This window comes from Falco punctatus, assembly GCF_963210335.1.
Source record: "Falco punctatus genome assembly, chromosome: 6".
In the NCBI taxonomy this organism is placed as follows: Eukaryota; Metazoa; Chordata; class Aves; order Falconiformes; family Falconidae; genus Falco; species Falco punctatus.
Window position 1 is genome coordinate 54,870,589 of NC_137585.1, and position 22,706 is coordinate 54,893,294.

The window sequence follows — 22,706 nt, forward strand, 5'->3', positions numbered from 1 at the left end:
GTTCTCATGTAACCATACAGTGAAAAAGCCGTACAGAGCTGAGTATGATATGAGGGAGTACTATCAATGCCATCCACTCTAAGATGATCTCCCAGGGCTATTTTCTTAGAAGGAGTGATCTAGCACTCAGTTATTTCTAGAAGACTCCTTAATAGGCAATTAGGTGTAAAAACACCAAAAAAGCACAATCCCAATAGGGACTTGGGCCCATATATTATATATATATATATATATATATATATATTAAAAAAAACAAATTGCAGAAAAATGTACTAGGTTTTTGGTAAAATATAGAAACAAGGTAGATCAGAATACCTATGTCCAAGAATTCAATTCAAAGAACTCTGCAGCAGCTGGTTAGTAATGCTGGAGGCACCTTACCTCATGAGAAACTTGCCCACGCAACTTGAAAATTCTCGTTCGGTGCAGCTAATTTCCACATGTATCTGGGATTTCTTGCCTATGAGCAACCAGGCATCTCCTTAAGTCTCTGAAGAGGTCCAGTCCAAAAGGCTGTCTCAGAGTTTATTGAAGACCCTCAAATAGGCAGGAGTCCACAAAACAGAGATGTGAAATCGTGACACCCTTTATATCACTCATCTTCAGGTTAGAATATTCACCCCTAAAATAGGAGAGCTACTCCTAATTCATGCCATCAAAGTGGGCTTGAATAGCAGGGTGACTCCTACACTGCTGGACATCCCAGGCAGTGTGCTTCAGGGAACTGGTGACACCTTTCCTGCTGAAGCTGGGCCTGCAAAGCTTCATGAGATTTACAGTTTCTTCTCTACATATGTTCTTCTCAGAGGCTAGTGCACTAAAGACCATGGATTAGAGTGTGCATCAGAGCTGTGATTTTCATAAGTGTTTTACTAATGTATTCCAGTCTCAGCCTTTTTAAGACACAGTGCAGTAGTTACAGTTTACAGAAACCTAGCAGTATAGTATATATTGGATCAAATTTTTCAGGTGTACTTGGCTTACCTAAATCCAGATGAAGTATATTGTAAACTACTGATATGTGCCAAGACAGTCTGCAAATTAGTGGCTTTCCTTACACACATTTGAGTTATATATACATATATATATGTACATATATATATACATATAGAGAGTATATGTACAACAGAGCTATAGGAGAGCAAAATAGCCCCAATTTCTTGTCTCTGTGGGTACAGGGACATAAGCACAAACTGATAGAGAAAAAAGAAGCAGCAGCATCCCCTGGCTACATGAAGGATGCTTTATAAATCCTTTAAATCCTGCAATATTCAGTGAAAAGAAAACAGCTTCTTCATAATTATCCTTGAACTGCAATTCTGTAATGTGTGCTTGGGAACAACACCAGGAACACAGAATTCTTGATTAAGGTAAGGCATACTGATGACTGGGAAAATGAGCTTTATTTTCTTAATAAATATAATTTCTAAAGTGATCAGGCAGAGTTAGTGTTCTTAATTCTATGGTCATGCAGTATCACAGGGAATAATTAAAAACACTTGGCCAAGCTGGGAGACAGGCAGTTGCCAGGCAACATCTTATGTACCTTGAGAACATATAACAATGCATGTGTTTTGTGTAGTGCTGCTGTTGTGTCTCCAGATGCTGACACCATTGTATCTAATGCAGATCCTCATAGGCTGAGCCACCACTTAGCTATAACCATCATGCTGAGTCTATTCTTTGGTTTGCCAGCACCATCCATCAGCTGCACGCCCATTTTTAAACCTATAGCTTGATTCACTACTTAATATAGTCAGTAATGTAAGTAGAAGTTGGCTGGAAAGAATCAGTAATGAACTGCATTAAACCCCATTAATTACTTTTCCTCTCATATCAAATTATTAATCTAATAATATTAAATTATCAATCTAAAATTATTAATATAGGTGGTGTTTTTACTGTATTTGGGAAAGTCAAGATATTAAAAAAACATGTATGTCATAAGGCATCATCTCCCCAGAAGCCACAAAGATTCTTGGGATATGAAAGTCACACAAAAAATTACTCCCAGAATTAGAAATATTGGAGATCTCCCAGAAAAATTGTTCTGTGTTCTCAGGTTCTTGAAAAGAAAGAACCCATTCCCATTGTCATTCTGTTACTTAGACTGGGCTAAGACTTTGTCATTCACATGGACGTGGCTTCATCCACTGTCACACTTGAAAACCCACAAAAAGAGGCACTGGCTCCTGTAGAGGTTCAAAAATACTGGTACTCTGTGTTACGCAAGCAAACCTACACCAGCTCACACATGTTCAAATAAACGACATGCATTTTGTGCTGTATTTGTTGCAGTTATCTGGTGTTGGACAATGACACTTGCAGGATGTTAATACAGGAAACCTTCCTTATCCTAGTCCGTCTCAGATGCTGTGGTTTCATAAGCTGTGCCACCCAATTCAACATGACCAACCATCTTCACGTGGTAGTCAACGAACTGTTTTGAGCATACATGAAAATTTGGTCCATTTGGGTTAATTTTCTCAGATTTTATACAAATCTTTGGCTCAAATATTATTGTGAGGAGAGAAGAGAGAATCAGCTACTGTATTCGGTGGCGGGCGGGGGGTGGAAAGGTGATCTCAATATTTTCTTGTTAAATTTAGAAAGCTTTGGGTAGATGTCCGCAGAAACCTCCTCCCTGCAGCAGCCCGCTGCCTTCATCTTCCCACTGGGGGGAGCTGTGACATCTGAAATACATCCGCAGCCTCTCCTGGAAACTGCCTGGAGGCCCCCAGGAAGGATTTTCTACACATCTTTTGTCTCCCGCACTTTTGAAAACTATGGATGATCTTAAACAGATATTGTCAGTTACAGTAAGTCTTTGGACAAAATAAATTTCTGAAGCAGTTGGTGTTAGCAGAAAGCTTTCGGTTATATGTGTATGAGAAACAGAGAGACTATAAAAAAAAATAGAGACAAGTGTTTGAGTGTAGTTTGCAATATTTGTACACCCAATTATTGTGACATTGGGCTGCCAAACAGAAATAACAGAAGGAAGTTAAGACCAAGAAAAGTACAAACAAATGCCAAAAATGAAGAGAAAAAATGCTTTTGAACTCCTTACTGATTTTCTTCAATGTGGAAGAAACACACACTGGAAAAAAGCTTAAAAGCTTTACTTTGAAACCACAGTTGTGAGGGTCAGATCATTATATTTTACCTTTGAACTACTGTGTGTCTCCTATTGACAAGAGCCAGCAGCCCAAGTGTGCAGAGAGGGTCAGCCGCAACCTCAGGATGTGACAGAAAGCCAGGTCCAATGGAGGATGTGGGTACCCACAGCATCTCCGGCCTCCCAGCTCCCCGAGAGTCCACACCTCTGCAGCAGGCACTTGGGCACTGCCTGAGGAATCACAGGCATCTCAAAATTCACCCGAAAACCCACATGCTACATGAAGGGATTCTCACAGCCAGGTGATAAGAAAAGCCAAGGACAGAGAAACGTCCAAAGTCTCCCTCTTCCTCCTGCCCAGGACTAGGTGTTTAGCACAGAGTTTTGTCAGGGACACTCAGCAAGGACCACCTTTCCTTTAGAGTCACGGAAGCATCAAGTCTTTAAAAGAACAGCATTTGGGTCTTTTAAAACCCGATGGCAGGAGAAGGACATTGTGACGCCTTTTAATACAGGAGAGCCACAGCCTGAGAAGTGGAAGGTCTGGCATCAATTCCTTCTGCAGCCTGAAACCACTCCAGCTGCCACCACACAGCTCACCCTGGACTGGCCTCGAGCCATGCTAGCAGCTGGGATTTTGAGAGATGTTAAACTGGTATTAAGCAAAATGTAGAAATACCAGGTGTCCCCAGGCCCATCTTGGTGCCTGTGTCCCTTCCTACCTCCATTTACCTCGGTATCACCACCTTTAGCCACCTGGCACCCCACCCGTGCGATGCTGGTCTGTCTTTTTGCAACAGCAACAGCAAAAGTAGCTGAGGGAAAAAAGAACTCAGGAAAGCAGCACGTTGCTGCTATCACTGATCAAAAGACAAAATGCTACAGAAATAGCCTTCCTTGTTCCATTCTTGTTTCTCTCCATGTATGCCTTTCTCTTGGGCAAGGGCTCAGCCACAGGGTGGGACAAGGGGCTGAATCAGAGAAAAGGCAGCGTGCTGGGTAGACCATTAATAGCAAGGCACTTTTTTAGCCTGATAGGCTGCAGCTGTTCCCACCCCTTTAGCCCACACTAATGCATAAGCAGACTAGCTGGATGTTTCCGCGAAAATGAACTAGGCTGACATTTGAAGTGTCATTGCTAGGCTTCAAAATTAATGCCCTCTTGAGATAAATGAGGGTGATACACAACCTTCAAACTACTGGCACAGACTGAAGCAGCCCAGAAAGCTGAGATTCTGCAAAATCTGGATGGCCTGTGAAGACCATATAAGCATAGCAAGACCAGGAGCTGCGTTCCCCTATCCAAGTTCTGAGGGTACAATCCATCAGCCTTATTTATACAACCATTCTAGTTGAAGCCAGATAACAGTAGCACAATGAAGTACACAGGACTGCTTTTTTAAAATACAATGTTCTTAATTCTCTGATGCTGCTTCAAGCAGTTTCTTCACTTAAATCTAACCCAACTTTTGATGTTCTCCACTCAAAACCATTAGCTTGAGAAGGTCAGGAGTAATGAAGTAGCAGAAGTATTTTATTTTTAGCTGAGAACTGACAGAACAAACACAAACAATGCAAACAGAAAATTTAAACCCGAAAGTTAATTATCAGAGTTGCAATTATCTGATCATCAAAGACTTGAATTACCACAAACATAGTCCCTTAGGCTTGCTTGGAAGAGTTCTTTCAAACATACTGGTGTTCCCATACCAGGCTTGGAAAGAAAAGCTGAACCAAAAATGCTCTTTGTGCTTCACTGGATGACATAGCTGTAAAATTTAAGATAAAGATCCAGAATAATGCTAGCACATGTAAGCTGGCAGGCGTAAGGCACATGCCATTGCTTAAATTTAGGTGTGTGAAGCTTACCAATTAGACACTCAGCTCATTATGTTCAGAAGAAGCGGAATACCAGAGTCTCAAAGGCTACCAACAGGACAAAAGTAGCCCCACAGAGAACACAAACCCTGCAGTGAGGATGCAATTACGTCTATATTTCTTCTCCTTCAAAATGGCAAGACTGCCTCAGACTCTTCTCATTAAGTGAGAAAGTTATTACTCAGAATTCATTCCTCCCTGTAATTACTAACTGGGAAGTGAATAGCAACACCATATAAAAAAAGGATAACATTCTTAACAACAGTAAAAGGCATAAAGTAGCCTCATCACTTTCTATATGTGTTATGTCATTAGTCCTATTAGCACTGCTCAAAATGAACAAGTTAACAAGGAAACAAAAATGCACTTCATGACTGTAAAGCCAAACGACTACTAAATATTGACATACCAATTACTACTGCTTTAAGTCGCGTTAATTTCTTCAAACAAAATAGCTATGAAATGAATGTGGGGAGGTTTGCGTTTGGTTCTTTTCTTTTTGCTTTACAAGAAATACAGTGCTTGTTCATGTCCCAGACTGTATCAGTCCTCCAGGGCTGAAATCTTACCTCACTGAGACAGAAGGATCTCTTTCATTTCAAGCCAGTGATTTGACCTGGAAGGTTATTTTTTTCCTGTGATGTGAACAATTCTCTACTGGATTTAGATGTATTTCATACCGAGAGAGCTATCACATGCATTTGAACATGGCAAATTGGCTGTATACATGCACACGCACACACATACAGAAGGTTACCTAATGGTATTTTTCCTGAATCCTCCTTTAGATGACAGGCTGACAGGATTCCTTTCCAATGTGACTGCAAATAGTAAATGAACAAATGTACTCTGTATAAGCTTAGCCGTGCATTTTATTCAGGAGCAAGTGACTATAAATAATAACCATATTCCTGATAGACTGCTGTTAACATTCACCATATTACATTCAGGTTTTATGAAGAGGATGTCATTCCTGTGTTTTATGACCCCTGGTTATGATAGCAAGGAAAACTGGAACAAAATCCATACTAAACAAAGTATCTAAAATAAGTGAACTGTAGTGATCACCACCAAAGGCATACCCACCTCTCTTGATTGACTTTTGAAGGAGGTTAAATGACTTGGTTAAATGACTCATTTAGATCAGTCATGTGACTTTGGTTGCCTAAATTTAGGTGTATGAAACTCACAAAATGGACACTCAGATCATTATGTCCAAAAGAAATCCAGCAATTGCTCAACAGACAAACCCAGAAAGCTGAAGAATATAGTAAATCCCTAGAGCTCAAAAGTCATTATAAAATCATAGAATCATTTATGTTGAAAAAGACCTTTGAGATCATTGAGTCCAACCAATAACCTAGCATTGTCAAGTCTACCGCTACACCATGTCCCTAAACACCACATCTACAGGTTTTTTAAATACCTCCAGGGATGGTGACTCAACCGCTTCCTTGGGCAGCCTGTGCCAATGTGTGACAACCCTGGATCCAGGTATAGCATGCATTTGAAGCACATTAGCAATTCTACACACTCCACCTGTAGAGACTCTTAGTGTGATTTACTCTGCTTCTGGAAGAGATTGTGTCCGCACGCCCTTATAATCAGTACACCTGGGCCAGTGGTCCGAGTACTGTTCCTGGAAATGAAAGGTTAGTGACGGCTTAGGCTCACAGAGGAACTCAGGTAACAAACACATCTTCACTGAACTACTGAACTTCGGGCAGCTCCAATCCTCATTTCGTTGCTGCGAAGGTCCAGCTGAATGCTTTAGAGCAACTCTCTTTCAGATCAGCCAGGGTGAAGTCCTGGCTCTTCTGCAGCCTGTGACAAACCCCATAAGCCCAGATTTCATCTCCATGTCTTGGGAGTTCATAAGCATGGAGCAGCATTAAGTGCTGCACTGGTTGGGGGCAGGGGAGAGGAAAAAAGCCTCGCTGGTTTTATATCTTAGATAAGCAACTGTATTTACTAAAATAATCTCATTCCTAAGCAAATAGATTTGATTCTATAGAAATGTGCATCTTATCAGTAACAAACATTTGAACAAGCTCTTTGAATGGTGCCTCTTACTGATTTTTCAATAACAATCAAATGTTTCGTTGTTTCAATTAAGGCTTGGTTTTTCATAGAGACTTACTGTCCAACTGTAAAATGACTGACTGCAATTATAAAACACGATGAATTATTTTGGTCTTCTTTTCAGCCTAAAGAAAATTAGTGTGGGGTTTTGTTGTTCAAGGGGGTCGATGCATTTCATTATGTGCTCTCAGAGAACAACTCAGTGATATTCCAGCATGGTCTATTTTTATTAGCAGTACAAGAAAGCAAATACTGCACAGCTCATCACACTGTGTAAATGAAATGCAATAATGAAGTTCTCAAGCAAGCAGAATTCAGCATGCCTGTGTTATTCCCTTTTTACACTGAATGCATGAAGTATTGCAGGAGCTGCTCTCTGTATAAACACATCTCTCCTCTATCATACATAATTCAGAATTTCCAGTTCCCTGATGGAGTGGATTATCTAACTCCATACACTGAGATACAGTCCACAAACCCTGCACCAGTATTGTACTGCTGCAGTACCCTACTACACTGCATTATTGATATAACTGCCTCTTGCAACAACATATGTTCTCTCAATCAGCTTTATCCTAATACTTTTTAAATGTCTCCCTGCCAAAACCTGGATATGCTCTACATGCAATAATTTAGAGTTCACAGAACAGTTACACTGTGGATAAACATGAGTTTTCAAGCATCATCCACAGGTGCGGATGAGTTCACATAACAAGATTGCTCCACAGCTCCAGCACTCGCTGCTCTTGGAAATGATGGGAAGTCTGTGGGCACCTCTTACTGGAACAGGTCTCAAAAGACAGGCATTTCTGTAATAATCTTCTGTGTCCTGTAAGTCACCTCAAACCTGGCATTGCAGAGCCCTGGCAGGGTCTGTTGCTGTGCAATCGCCATCCTCACAATGGGATTGCAGGCTGTGTAAATCAGTGTGGAATTGAGTCCAGAGACTTGAGCTGCCACAAACATCTTAAAAGAAGATTATACCCATGTAATAATGCACAATCCTTTGCCAATCCCTAAAGAAGGGTGGGGCAGGGGGGGAAATCAGATTTCTCATCCAGCTCAATCTTGGTTGTCCTGGAGGCCAACCCTAACTCAGGGATTCACAGTCTGCGCAGCTCTGAGCTTGGCACACTCAAGCCTGCTGGGATGTAGGTCCATCCTTTGTTGGTGGTCCTGCCACAGACATGCAGCCCTGAGCCAAGTGGCTGAATGCAGGGGGATCAGTCTCCAGAGCCAGAAGATGGTTTCTGCATCTTCACAGGCAATTGCCTTTGCAGAGTAACAAAAACGCTCCATCTGCAGCCTCTGGTTTGGCTCTGTGGAGCCAGGCCCATCCTCTGGCTGCAGCATCAAGCACAGAGGGAAGGGATGTTGTAGGCATGGGCATTCAGCCTGCCTCTGCACCCTTCTCTTGGGGAGAAAAATCTGGACAGCATTTTCAAGCATACGTTCAGTGGCAAGAGAGGGCTGTGCCCTTCAGCTCCCAGGAGAGGTGAGGGCAGATAACTTTGTGTCTACACCTCCAACCACATGTCAGGTGTTTCTCATGCCCAGCTCCTGGTTAAGGTTGATGGGGACTGGACTGGCTGCAGATGCCAATCTGCATAGCCTCAGGCAAAACACGAGGGGACTTGACCACGTTCTCTGTCCTTACCGTGCTCTGCAAGACCAGCCAAGACTCACAGATAATCTCCAGATAGTGTCCTGTGTCCCCCAGGAACATGGCCCACTGTCTTGTAAATCAGCCTGTCCCCAGCCTAAGGGATGGACTGGAACAGCCAGGAGGCAAGACATGAGCATCAAAGGCTGAGATGAAAATCAGAGTTGTGTGGGATTACAGAGGTGATTGCTCTGAGGCTGGGCTTCTTATTCAAGGGATGTAATTTGACCATCCAGCTTGGAGTTAAATTGGCTTCAGACAATAACCTCCTGTACTAAGATTGCTTTAGGTGATCTGAATTGGGATCAGCACTGCAAAGAGATTGTGCTGGGAGGGCAAAAGGAAGAAATGTAACAAAATGACAGAGAACAATACATGAAGAGGATAAGGGAACAGGAATCCTGCTACCCTGACCCTGTAGCAGGGGACAGCATGCCACCCAATGAAACTGTAAGATGAACTGCAAAAGACAGAAGTACACTTACTGCTCAAATGCAGAGGTATGGTGGTAAACGACTGCAACACCAAGGCAATGTGTTTATAAGAATGAAATATAAACACAGGCAAGAATGCCTGCATAAGTACAGTTAGCTGTGCCATCGCCCTCTGAGGGCCAGGCCCTCATAGCACTAAAGCTCAAACCCAGCCAAATTACTGGGTGGCTGGCTTGAACTTTCCCAGGAGCAGATGAACCCACCGTTCACTCTCATTTGTCCTGAAGGGTCAGGTCCTGGCACGACTAGCTGTCCAGGATAGGATCTCTGGGCACTTTCATCACGTGAATCACACCACAGCCACCTTTGGAAACTCCTTGTGAATAGTTTGCAACTTTGCCTAATCACTCCTGGACACATCTGACATCAGTAGAGCCCTCTGTGCCTCCAGAAAGACCCCTGCCTGCCTTTAACCTCCTCAGAGTTGACCTACCTGCAGCCCAAAGTCTGCAGCTGTGGCCTTGGGGTTTGGCTTTGATCAAGGAATGACAGCCACATGCTTTGGCCATCACAAGACAGCACTGCCCATCACTCTTCACTTTTTCCATGTTTCTTGTAGCAAGCTCTTCTCGGGCAAAGGCTGGGTTTCAGGGCAGCCAGGGGAAAGGGAAAGGGGTTGTGCAACCTGAATCACGTCTGACTCCTTTTGCACATGACTCCCAACCTTAGAGCCCAGAACCTAGGAGGAGCGTGAACCAGGTCTGTGAACCACCGTGCTCTACTCTTGGCATGCACGGCCTCATCTCTGCCTGCAGCCCTGGCAGCCAGCTCACCCTCTGCAGCCCTGAAAGGCTGAGCCAGGTGCCAGCTCTGCAGGCAGAGGAGGCCGCTGTCCCCATGGCTGCTGGAGGTACTGCAGGGGCAAGGGCACCCCTGGGCCACCTCTCCTCTTTGGTAACTCACCCCGTGCTCCCAACCTCAGCTCTTCCTGCCCTCCTGGACCACCTCCTTCCCCTTCTGACAGCCCCAGCTTTGCAGGGAAGGCTGTGCACCACTGCTTGCAGGGCTGCAGTCCATCCTAACACGGACGCTGACCGTGACCATCTGACAGGGCCAGCCACCAGCACGTGCCACGCACAGCCCTTCAAGGGAGCGGCATTGTGGATGGCCTCCCCCACTCTCTCGCTAGTTTCCCCCAGCAGCTGCAGGGCGGCGTGCCGCACACCGGGGTGCTGCCAGCCCTGCCCCCGAGAACAAGCTACATCCGTGGGGGCACACCGTGCGGGCACCGGCGGCGGTGGCAGGCCGCGCTGTGCCGAGGGCAGCGGCAGCCCCGCAGGGCCCAGGCTCTGAGCACGCCGGGGCAGCGCTCGGCCCTGCCCTGCCTCCAGACACAGCGAGGAAACAGGGGTCCCCAAAGGCCACGTCTCCCCTCCCCGTGCGGCGCGGCGCTGGCGGCAGCACGAGGCTTTAACTTTCCCGACGGATCTAGGGCTTTCCGTCACCAAACCGCCGCCTCACACCCCTGTCCCCCGAGGGCACTCGGCCACCATATGCTCGCTGCACGGCGGCGGCGGCGGCCCCGTCCCGCCCACCCCCGCCGAGCCTGTGAGGCCTCCCGCCGCGGGGCTGCCGCGGGAGGCGGGCGGCGGGGCCTGCGGGCCCGGCCCGCGGCGCGGTGGTGGGCGGCTGCCGGCAGGGGGGAGGCGGAGCGGGCGCCACCGGGGAGAAGGCGAGCGCGGAGCGGAGGCGGGCGGGGAGGCAGGAAGGGCGGAGAGAGCGGCGGGAGGGCGGGGAGAAGTTTATTCCCGGAGACACCTCTCTAGGGCGCGGTGGGGGTGCCGCCCCGCGCCGGCCGCTGCTCGGGCTGCGGGGCTGGGACGTGTGCCTCCGCGCTGCCGTCCGCGGTTAGTCACGGCGGGGCGCCGGCCCCGAGTCCCCACCCAGGCGAGCGCGGCGACGGGAGTAACTAGTGCCTCTGGCGTACGGACGGAGCGCAGTTGCCTGCCTCCCGCCCACCGCCCTCTCCCTCCTTCCCTTCCCCTCTGCCGGGTGCGTGAGGAGAGATAACAATGGTGGGGCGCAGCCGCCGGGCCCCCGCCCTCGCCTAGTGGAAGCGGGTGCCCCGCGGCCAGCGGCAACCCCGCCCTGCGGCGGCCCCGGGCCGCGGACCGCGTTGCTGCCGCCGGCGGTGCCTGGAGGCGATGGTGCCCGCGCCGGGGTTAGCCTGATCGCCGCCTCCCCGCCTCGCTGCCTCCGGTGCCGGCGGCGCTCCCGCGGGGCCAGCCGCCCGCTGCCGCCCCGGCCGCCGCGCTCGCTCGGGCTTGTGGCCATCTGACACAACTTGGGAGCCCCTCCGGAAAAATAATAATAATCCGTAATAATAATTTAAAACAAGGAGAAGAAGGGGGAGAAGCGGAAGAAGCAAGTGGATAATGTCAACCCCGAGCAGATTCAAAAAGGACAAAGAGATTATAGCGGAGTATGAAAGTCAAGTGAAAGGTAAGCGCGGGGCCCCCGGCCTCAGGGGCGCGGGGCGGCGGCGCCGGGGGAGCCCTGCCGGCCCCTTCCCCCGGGCTGCGGGCCGAGGCCGGCCCCGCCGCCACCGCCGGCCGGGCGGTCTGTCCCTGTTGCCTGAACTTCGGGGCGGCGGCGGAGGGAAGCGGGGAGGGGGCGGCGGGCGCGGGCGCCCCCCGCACTCCGAGCGGCGCCGGTTTGTGTAAGGGGCCGGCGGGGGCTGGGGCCGGGGCCGGGCGGCAGCTGCCGCGGTTGCCCGCTGCCCGGCCGAGCACCTTCCCTTCCTCCGCCGGCCTCGGTAACGCTGGGGGGGGGGGGGGTGTAAAAAAAAAAAAGACAGAAAAGGCTTGGCAGTTGAACTGAGGCGAGAGACAATAGTAAGCCATGCCCCTTTCTTATGGCACATGGCTGGTGGCCCCCACCCTCCCCTCAGGGCTGTAGTTTCTGTGCTGGGCTGTAGAAGATTGCTAATAGGGAATTATCCTTGACTGTTGAATGAGCCCTTTCAGCCATCCCGAGAAGTATTTCAGCCTCGCATCGCCCGGCTGTATCGCACCCAACTATTGTGCCGAGGACAGTGCCGGCTTGAGCCATCAGCGCTCCCATACCCTCGAGCTTCCTCTCCTCGCCCAGCGTTTTCATCCTTGCCAGTGTCTTGGGTGGAACAGAGGATGGAAAAGTAGCAGCATGGGTGGTGGGGTGTGGGTCTCTTGGTGCACATCCTTTTATTCTGGGTGCTGTCTGGGAATATATTGCATAATACACAAATTGCAATAAATCCAAGCTTTGAGGATGGATGCAAACCTGAAATGCAGTGTTAAGAAAGCTATGTGATACCTCTCTTTATTAAAATTATGTTGGTGTGCACTGTACATACATGGGTGCACTGTACATACATACTCCTTGATGCTACCCACCGTGGTCAGTGATGTGCAGAGACTCTGTCCCCACGCAGGTCCGTGGGCTTCAGGAGCCCTCCTGCCCCACGCAGGCAAGGGCTGGGAACCTTTCAAACCAAGGTGTCTGAAATGAAGTGGGAGGAACCAGTCCTCAGCTGTTCAGAGATTTCTTCACTTTCTGTAATTGCACAGTGGTTTTTGGTCTGTCTTGGTCCTGTGAGATCAGATTTTCAAGACAGGTCTTGGAGTTTCATTGTTTTGGTTTTTTTCTCTTAAAAGGACAGAGGTAGTTTTTGAGTTTTCTTCCTAAGGGTAGCTTCTGGTGAAAAATACCTGTCGCCAATGAAAGTCTTTTTGGGTCCAGGAAGGGATTTAGGCTTAAAATAAGAGACCTGCTGGATGGGTGGGGAGTGAGGGGTTTTCTCTGAACTGGCAGGTAGGCCATGCTTCAGGTGTCTCTTTGATGTGGGCAGGGCTGAGACAGCTCTCGCATAGCTGGTAGATTCACTGCCATTGAGACCTCGGAGGGCTGGTGCTTCTGCCTCTCTGTGGAGATGGTGCAGATTTCTCTTGATCAGTGAGCAGAAAAAATGTTCAAGATCTTAAGCTCTTTGCAGAGTGTGCAGACTGTTCTTTGGCTCCTCCTAACATGATTGTTACAGGCTCAACCTTTATTAACTACAGCCAGTTGCTACATAAGCCGTTCTGTTCTTTTGAATGATGATGAAAAAATACCATGCCCTTCAGCTACATATATCAGATCATTTCATAAAAAACAAAGATTAAGGTAGAAAGCACCTCTGATAACTTGCCTCTCCTTTGGTGTCATCATCCCCCATGATAATTGCAGAGGGATGTGACATTTGTAAACATAGCTTAGTAGGAATTTTGACTTGCTTTGCTGCTTTGTGGTGGTCTGGGGTGTGTACAGTCTGGTCCCAACTGTCTCACCTGAATTGTTGATTAGAAACTGTTTGAAAAAGTGTGCTGGGCTAGAAATTGTAGCCAGAGATGCTTTTTAGTTAAAGCAGCATCACTACAATTGTATTTCAAGTGGCAAGAACTGTATGTACTAAGGTGTAATTCTGCTTGATGCTAGCTAGCTCAGTGATACTGTAACAAAGTGGTGATGCCATTGTGTGATAACCTTGAAAATCTTTTTGGTATTGGGGGCTTCAGGGGCTAAGGAATCAGTCCTAGTTAATCAGCAAGGTAACTTTAAGGGAACGTGAATGCAGGAAAAGCAGGTCCCTATATACTACTTGGAATTTCATGCATTAGAATAGGAGAAAGGGTGTGGCCAAAACGCTTTTGCTGCTTATGATTTCTGGTGTTTGCAAAGGCTAGCTGATTTCTCACTGCTGACATATTTAGTTGCCTGAAGGACATGGACAATTTGGCAGCAAACTGGCCATTTGAGGTCCTCTGGACAGGTGCGTGCAAAGGAGTGTAACAGCAAATATATCCCTTACCTTGTTATGAGATTGCATGGTGCTCAGCATGCTGGGCTCAAGTGTTTAGCAATTCGGAAACCATACCACTGACATGTGCATTTGTAAATTCTGCTGTAAGATGTCTGAATATTGATACTGAAGAAAGAGGGGCCTCTAATGTACACGACCTGTGGGGTATGTATATGGTGCTGTATTTGGAAATGAGGATTTAACAGTGCCATTCTTCACATAGCTTTTCTGCTCTTAACTCCTCAAATAAGAAGCAGTAACAGATGTTAATTGTTCTGCCTGGTTCCTGGGTGGTGTAAACTGACATCTTCTCCTTGGGCTTCCAGTGGTATCAGTAGACTGGCTGTTGCTTTATTGGAGGTTGTACAGGAACAGTTGAAAGCCTGCAAATGTTACCCGTTTCTCAAGCTGAAACGGACAAGATACTTCAGACTTGTTGAGCAGAACATTTTACTGAGCTTTTTTCCTTGCAACATCCTTGTTCTTCAGGCTAACTTCTTGTCAAGAACTATCCCAATTGTAGCAGTAAGGAATTGTGTTCACTTCCCTGCACATTATATAGAAAGCAGAAGGATATTTCTTAAAGATGTCTCAATACTGAAGTTAGGTCTATCTAGATGGATACCTATACCCATTGCTTGGGGGATGTAAGGATATTATGATGGCATTGGTACCTTCATCCGTAAACATAAAGGCACGTGGGAAGTATTGCTTGTTTCTGTAATTCTTACTTGTTAGCAGTGAGCTATCTTGATAAAATTCAGTTCCAGTATGACCTTGTTACTTGATAGTTTTGCTGAAGCACCTACTTCTCAGTCTTATGAAAGAGATCAAGAGCTTGTTTATTCAAGAACATTTTGACAGTTCTGAGGAACGATTTATATTGTTAAAATGGCCTGGGCAATGTGCCTTGTAGACTTTCTGCAGACTGTATTGGATTACTGAGCAAAATCACTTCTTAAAATATCCCTGATCATCCAGACTATCAATTGTCTGTGTTTTTTTCTGAAGAATGTGATAAGTTTATAGACGTTCTGAAGTAGTTAGAGTTAATGGTTTCCCACCAACCTTGCGTTTAGGGTGGGGGATGAGACTAGAGCTAGAAAGTGGAGAGAATCCTGTTTAAATGAGCAACAGACTGGTGGTATAGTTAGGAGTTGAGTTTTAACTTTCTGATATGTGAGCCTACTTAGATTTATACACGGCATTTCTTAACTGAAAGCTCGATTTACTATAGTAGCCTATTATTATCCTACCTTTTGTATTCTGAGGACCAGCTGTTCCTTGGTCTGATAACGTCAAATCATTTCTGTTGGTAAAGTTACTGAGCAATCCACAGTAGCGAAGAAGTACTCTGATGGCCCTGTGGGTATCTCAGGAATGGTGAAGGGTGAGCTAGTCAGATCTTGAATACCTGGCTCACTTGAGAAATTTATCCTTCTGGAGAAGATATGTGTAGTAGTAGCAGAGGATCAGGCATGCTGCTCAATAGCTTTAACATCATTCATGTGTTGAACTGGCCTGTTTACCTTCTTAAGACTTGCAACTGGCCTTCCTTGCACAGCAGAAGTGTGCTTTGAATAGGTAAGCATTGTGCTGACTGATTATCTAGGCCTGTCTATTCGGTGAGATCCTCTGTACAGTCTGAACTGTTGAATGTCTTTGGAGTTTAACAGTATTGGCCTTCCTATGCAACTGCATCTCCAACTGAAAAGGAGAGAGGGAAGAGCTACTTACAAGGTTCCTTTTCCCACCTTTGTTTTCCAGTTGGAAGTGACTGGGTAGAAATGTAGTCCAAAATCAGCTTTGCGAAGGGAGACACTTCCCTAAGATCAATATTTGGATGGTCTCCTTTGGAACAAAATACTCCTATTTTCCACCAGAAACAACCTGTTAGCACTCTGTATTACATTGCCTAATTAATTTTCATGGAAAATTAAAATTCTGATTTGTGAAACTGAATTCAAACTTTCATTTAAAACAATCTAGTATTAAAAACAACAGAAGCCCTTCTGAGGAAAGGCTGAGTTCTAAAATACACATTAGTTTGACTTTTTCTTGGTACCTTTTCGAAAATATGGCCAACAGTCAGGAAAGCAGACTTTTCCTGGTCTGGCCACACTGCAGCTGGTGTCTCCCAGCCCTGTGATGAAACTGTTTATTATTTTACTTGAATTTAAAGGTGAATAAGGTCCTAATTATTACAGCACACATGAAAGGGTGAGCAATGAATGGATTGTATGATTAGTGTTTCTTTCTGGCAATGTGGCAATCGTAATGTGTACTTAATATGTACGGTTTGTGTATATCTGCACTTTTTTTGTTAGTCTCTAAGAAAGCCTTCACTTACCTCTGACTCTGAAGCAGAGTCTGACTCTGGATCCTTTTATGATCTCTTCTTTAGGGTGCTTTTTCCCTTCAAAGTGTACTTTCTGTGCAGTTTTGCTGTTGCAGAACAATGCTCTAAATCATGCTAAGGTTCATTTAATTTCCTGTCATTATCTTTTATTGGTCACTTTTTTACGAACTCAAGTCCTAGTTGCTAATAAAATTAAACTTACAGCTTTGAAATGGCTGTGGTAAGGCAGAATGGGATGCAAATTTAATCTCATTTTCTTCCTCAAACTTTGCTTGGGTTAGGTTTTGCCTTTAGTGAAAACTTGGTCTCCTTGTCAGTCAGAGGTGATGGATGGTAGCACTAGAAAAAAAGTGCTGTTGAGACTGGATAAGAAATCCCCTGCTGACCATTACACAGGCTATTAGAAATTACTGACCATGACTTGACAGTGCAGCATGTCTAATCTCTGGTTTGGACAGGGCTGGATGTAGGGGGGAGCACAAATGGAGCCAGACAGGTGTCAGTGGAAGCTCCTGTTGTGCTTTTCCTTCCCTTTACCTTTTTTTCAAGCCCCCGTTGCATCTAGCTGTCATGCTGTCCCATGTCTAACCTTTCTGGTCTCCCTAGTGGAAATCAGTGCTACCTTAACTTGTATTAATCCCTATTAGAGCCTAATCTACTCTTACTGCTCGGCTTTCACAGAGCAAAATAGGCTTTGGAGCGTGGGGGTTTGGTTTTGTGTGCAAGCGATTAGTCTAAATGTGTACCAGGGCTACTTACGTGCTGTGTGTGCCCCCTCTACTTGTCGCAGGTTTTAGGCTCGTGGCAGCGTTTCCTCTGTGACTAGCTTCTCCCACCTTGCCAGTTACTGGCCTGACCTTTCTGGCACCCCCCTGTGCTCTCTGCTCTGAGCTATCTGGGCTGATCCGATCAAGTGCTGGCCCTCTTCAAGGCAAGGCTGGCTGACCTTGCTCTGTGCTGGTCAGTCCAGGAGCTGTGAATCATGAGTAGCCTATTCTGCCTGAAGTTACTTTGTCTTTTCCTTCCGCACTTCTTGTCTCTTGGGCACAGTGCCAGATACCCTGAGGTTCAAGAGATTGTGGGGGTATGTATGTGTATATGTATGTATGCATGCATGTGGAGGAAGAGCAACAGCTGAAAACTGGAGACAGTGGTTGAATGGCTGGCATTGCTGCTTGTGTACCACTAACAGGCATGAGGCTGGTGGGCTGTGCAGTAGCAGATACTTGGGGTGAAGCAGAGAGGGCCATTGCTGAGAGCATGGGACCATCTCCTGGGTAAGAGGCGAGCAGTCTGCACAGGAAGACTGCTTGCTGTGTATGTTTTACATTACCAAGACTGTATCTGGCACCAAAACCAAAGGAGTTGGCTATCACTGCTCTTTTTTCCTTTGTTTCCAAGACTTAAACAACTGCAAGCTGTTCAGGCAGTTCGTGTGGTGGCTTGGTCCTGTGGGAGTGCTCTAAGACAAACAATTCACTTTGATCTGGTGTAATGGGAGTGGTAATCCTGAGGCAGCACTTCCTCAGGAATCTACTGTTTTCTGCAGCTTGTGGAAGTTATCTTCTGGTAGACACAGAAGTGTGCCACAAGTCAGCTATAGCCACCTGGTAGGCTAAAGGTGGTGTATTATGTTTTACCTATGCTCTACACACTAATCTATCTTGTCCAGGTAAAACGCCGGTATTCTCAAGCCATTTTCTGTTAGCTACAGCTTAGTAACTGGACAAGGAAAATCCCTTCAATAGCCCCTTCCCTCTTCCCTGTTCGTGTCACTGTTTCTCAGGTATATACCTGCATGAATTTCAAGATGCAGAATTCAATCTGGTATCATACAACCCACTGGAAACCTGGCTTTTACCTGGAGGTGACAGTTTGATAAATTCTGAGACTGAGATGTAATCGCTTTACAGAAAACAAAGGATGTTTTGGAAATAACCCCAGGCAAATCTAATGCTGTTTCCAAGACCGTGGCCATGACTTCATATTACTACTCTCTGCCAGTCAGTGAGTGCAAACATAGTGACAGTTTGCCTTCTCTAGAAGGAGAAAATGCTTGTTTTAGTTCATGGTTGGCACAACAAAACAATCCCAGCTCTAAATGCGTGTTAAATGAGGTTAGCCTTGCAGGTAGGAAGGGAAGATGCTCTTCATAGTCTTTCACTTGAAACATTTGGGCAAGAAAAGGGCCCAGCTTCATGTGTCAGAAAAATCTCTAGGAAACAAACACCAGCAAACACACTCTCAGAAAATGCTGTGGAGAAAGTGTATGCTTTATGATTTGATTCTGTAATAATCATATCTATGAAACGCGTTAAGAATGTCTGTGTCATTAACTTCTATATCCATCCAGTGCAGGGCAGTGCAATTGATCTGTTTATAATGAAGTCCCCCCGAAGGTGTGTGGCTACTTGATCTTCATTTGCCTTGATCATAGCGTTTAGGGGCTTGCTTTTAATTACAGTGTGATGAGAAGGGGAAAAAAAGCTTTTCTTTATCTATCATTTTTCTAGAAAAAGTTTCAGTAGAACTTGCTTAGAAATATAATCATGGATTCATCAGTTAGAATATCCGTATTAAATTTGTTATGTGATCTATTATTGATCGATTAAAACCTGTTTGAGTTTCAGTTGCAACCTCCTGAGACTTCCCATTACAGACGAAGCGATGATAAACAGGCAAGAGACCTGTATGAGCATATTAACCAAAATATACTAGACTTACAGTTATTTTTTTTTTATTGTGAAATAGAACTTACAAAAAATAGAACACTTATGGTGTAGTATTTCTTGTTGACTATATTGGGAATAAAAAGAAATGCAGCTGGCTTACCGGATGATGGCTTCCAGGAAGTAATGATTGTAACCCTTTACATAATTAGCTGTTGTGGGAAACATAACTGGCTACTGCAGATTCATGTAAATGGACTGTCCAGACTCTTTAACTGACTCAGTGCTTACTCATCTGAATTACTGTGTATGTAAGTTCTGCTAGCAGTTCGTTGGTGCTGCCTTGTGCCAGGAGTCTTCAAGATGCTGCTTTGACTTACTTCTTCGAAGGTACCAGAAGTGAAGTGGTGCACATTTTTGGCTTTGCTCTGTCTGTGTGTTAAACTAAATAAAGATATGTGCTGATCCCCTTTCACTTTCCAATGTAAGTTATTTCATACGGTGAAAGAAACCAGTCTCTACTGTTCTAGCTGGTTCCAGAGTATTTGCTTGCTGAAAATCAGAGGAATCTGCTGATGTGTACAGAGTATAGCAGAAGTCTAATAAGATTCAGTGATAGTTCTAGTGTGGCTCTGTTCTTTCAACAACCTGCCTCCTTTCAAGCCTTGCTGTTCTCTGCTTTTCCTCTCTGACTCCAGAGAAGAGAGGATAAACAATCTAAAGCGTTAGCTCAGAGGCAAGATAAAGTAAGTATTCATTCCATACCAAAATGAGCAGGCATCTGAACTGAAACTTTCTAACTCAACAATTAAGCCACTGTTTTAGAAAGCAATAGAGAAATTGAAAGGTTTGCAAGTCACTTTATTTATTTTATTTACATGATAGAACAAGATCTATTATTTTGCTTTTTCTGGTGAAAAGACATTTTAGACTTTCTTCATTAACTTTTTTTAGATGCCAACTATTCAATAAATAGTCTTTTAGGAAAGATTTATAAGATAGGATTGCCTGTGGTAACAACAGGCTGGACTTGATGATCCACGCAGTCCCTTTCCTTAAAGTTTTGTATTCCTGGCAGTCAGGGCATTGCGTCTGACAGCTGTCTAGTGCTTGTAGTCATTGTTGTTCTTGCTTCCCACGTACACGGCAATACAGATCTCTGTACCAAAACATGCTACGCTAAGTTGATAGGCATAAAGTTACTCCTTTGATAATATTTATGCAGCCATTCAAAAGGTATTCTAAAAATAAAAAAGTTCTCACACTTATTATAGGATATTTAACACACTAAGGTTGTTCTAAGTGTTTAGACAGCACAGCATGCTCTTCCTCTTGCAAATCACTAATCTGATGATTAGTAGAAAAAAGTGTATAAACTCTTGCTCATAGGTGCCTTGCATATGTGGCAAATTGGTGTCTGCATTCTTGGCATAGGTAATACCAGCTCCATGAAGAACCGGCTGTGTAATGGAAAGCTATCTTGTTTGTTTTGTGTTGCAAAGGAATAACTGGGTATGTTTAAAAACTTGATTTAAGATAAGAAATCAATTTAAGAACTTGACGACTATGCTGTCTTTGCTGCCCAGCAGACTACTTAAGTTTAAGACCCAATGTAATAGCGTTGTGTGCATTATGTGCCTTTTTTTAAGGCTGCCTTCATGTATTTGTATCTTCCTAAATTCCAAGTAACTGTGCATAAAATTAGTGAGATTCTTAATGTTATGATATCACCGAAATCAGGAGTAAACCTCTTAACACCAATATATCATTAAGAAGCAAGCATTCTCATTATTTACAGCACTGGACGCAGAAGGGATCGCTCTGCCCAGCATGCACACCAAGTTACTTGAGGGTACACATTGTATGCAGTAGAGTACGTGCACATGCATAGTGTATTACATATTCATCTTCATTCACATACAGGGTTGGTTACAAGTTTCTCACTTCTAATGCAAACTAGTATGCATCCTCAGCACTACTGAAGTTTTTTACTAACTATGCATGCTTCCCAAGTGGGGGGTTGCCCTCTGTCAGGGGGGCTATTTGAGTTGGAGGTCACGATCTCTCACTACCGCAATTACCTTTATCCTACTTTCAACCAAGTTTCAGTGAATTGCGACACTTTAGTAACTTGTCTCCTCTTGCGGCCAGAACTTCCTCACTTGGAGGCTTTTTTCTGCATAACTTAAGATAATGGTGTTCTTTTCACCATCCATTCTTTGTTTTCCTCCTTCCCAAGGCTGACTCCCTTGATTAGAAGTCACTTCATTCATCACTTTTAACAGCTTTAGAGAGTCAGCTTGGCCTAAACTTTGTGCGCAGGTCTGTATAACATACAGCTAAACGCTACATCCGTTTGGTAATTTGGGAGTTTAGACAACAATGACAGAAAATAGAACAAAAGTGTTAGTCTCCACAGGTACCCTTGCATTGAAGTCACAACTACATGCAGAGTGGGAGAAGGTCCCCAGTGCAGAAGAGATGAGGGAGCCCAGTGCAGGTAGCCGGTCCCCACCTACTAGGTGCTCCTCTCCTCCCAGGGTGCTGCGGAGGAGCCTGGCAGCTGTGAGTGCTGTTGTGATGCCTGGCATCACTTCTTCCCCGGCAGCCTGCTGTGAGCAAACTGTGTGCATCTGCAGCTGAGCTCATCGGATTATCATCGACTGTATTGTAATCCTTTAATTGCCAGCCACTTCTGATGCCATGATATTGTAGTTGTGGGTCAAATCCCATGCTTCTTAAGCAGTACGCCCACTGCTGTCTGTAACTTTACCTGTGAGATGGTGGACTACACTACACCTTGCAAACTTGGTCATATGGCCTCATTGAGGAGCAAGTGGCCAGGAGCATCTTATGCCATCCTGTTCCTTGGACCTGACAGAAGTTACTGACCTTCACTGGAGTCTAGATAGAGATCTCTAGCACTGACCTTGTTTAAGCCAGCACCTATACATTGAGAATATGGAATAAAATGATACTTTTTCAGTTTTCTGTTGGGCCAGAGAGGCTATAGGATGTGAGAATTGGGGGGTTTATTGTTTTTCCTCCAACCCTCCTTTGAGACTTCTTCCTGCTTCAGGTGTCTTCTGCCAAGGTTTTAATGCATTATCATGATAACAATTCTGAATAAAGGCACCTTAGGGAGGCATGACGTCTGGTCTTGTGGTGATGTCTCTGGTACTTCAAGTAACGAACAGTATGAAAATGTTAATAGCAAAACTGAGGACAAGAAAAATAGTCTGTATTTCAGCAGGGCTCCAGCGCTGCTTCTACCTGCTTACATAGCAGAACAAGGGGAAGTGAATGCTGAATTGCTTGTAGCTTTGGCTGACTGTACCTACACACAGAAAACTGGAGCGCCTTTTCATTATGAGGCTGCTTTTATGTCTAAAAAAACAAATGGTGAAGTATATGTATGTTGCGCTAGGTGCAATGAGGCATGCAGTACTGAGAGGCTGGTGAAAGAACAAGGATGATTCTGACTACCAAAGACCAGATAGTTAGAATGTGTACAATTTGCTTAGCAGCGTTTGTCTGTCCTTCAAAACACCTTTGGGAAACCTTTCCAAACAATCCCTGGTAACTGGTTTTGTAATGCTGAGCAAGAAAAAAACCCTCTTCTTC

At 45.1% G+C, this 22,706-nt stretch overlaps 2 protein-coding genes across 6 annotated transcripts in view; both read left to right on the forward strand.

Moving 5' to 3' along the window:
* The window catches only part of RXYLT1 (ribitol xylosyltransferase 1), a 47,260-nt gene extending 47,026 nt beyond the window's left edge, over positions 1-234 (forward strand). For all 3 annotated transcript variants that reach the window (XR_013928882.1, XR_013928883.1, XM_080391866.1), the window contains one exon: positions 1-234. This exon is cut by the window's left edge. The gene's annotated coding sequence lies outside the window, so the exon portion shown is untranslated.
* A 303-nt stretch (positions 235-537) lies between these two features.
* SRGAP1 (SLIT-ROBO Rho GTPase activating protein 1) overlaps positions 538-22,706 on the forward strand; it is a 160,829-nt gene continuing 138,660 nt past the window's right edge. For all 3 annotated transcript variants that reach the window (XM_080390739.1, XM_080390740.1, XM_080390741.1), the window contains exon 1: positions 538-11,677. In XM_080390739.1, the coding sequence (XP_080246865.1) occupies positions 11,611-11,677 (67 nt within the window). In that variant the 5' untranslated portion in view covers positions 538-11,610. The remainder of the gene's footprint in view (positions 11,678-22,706) is intronic.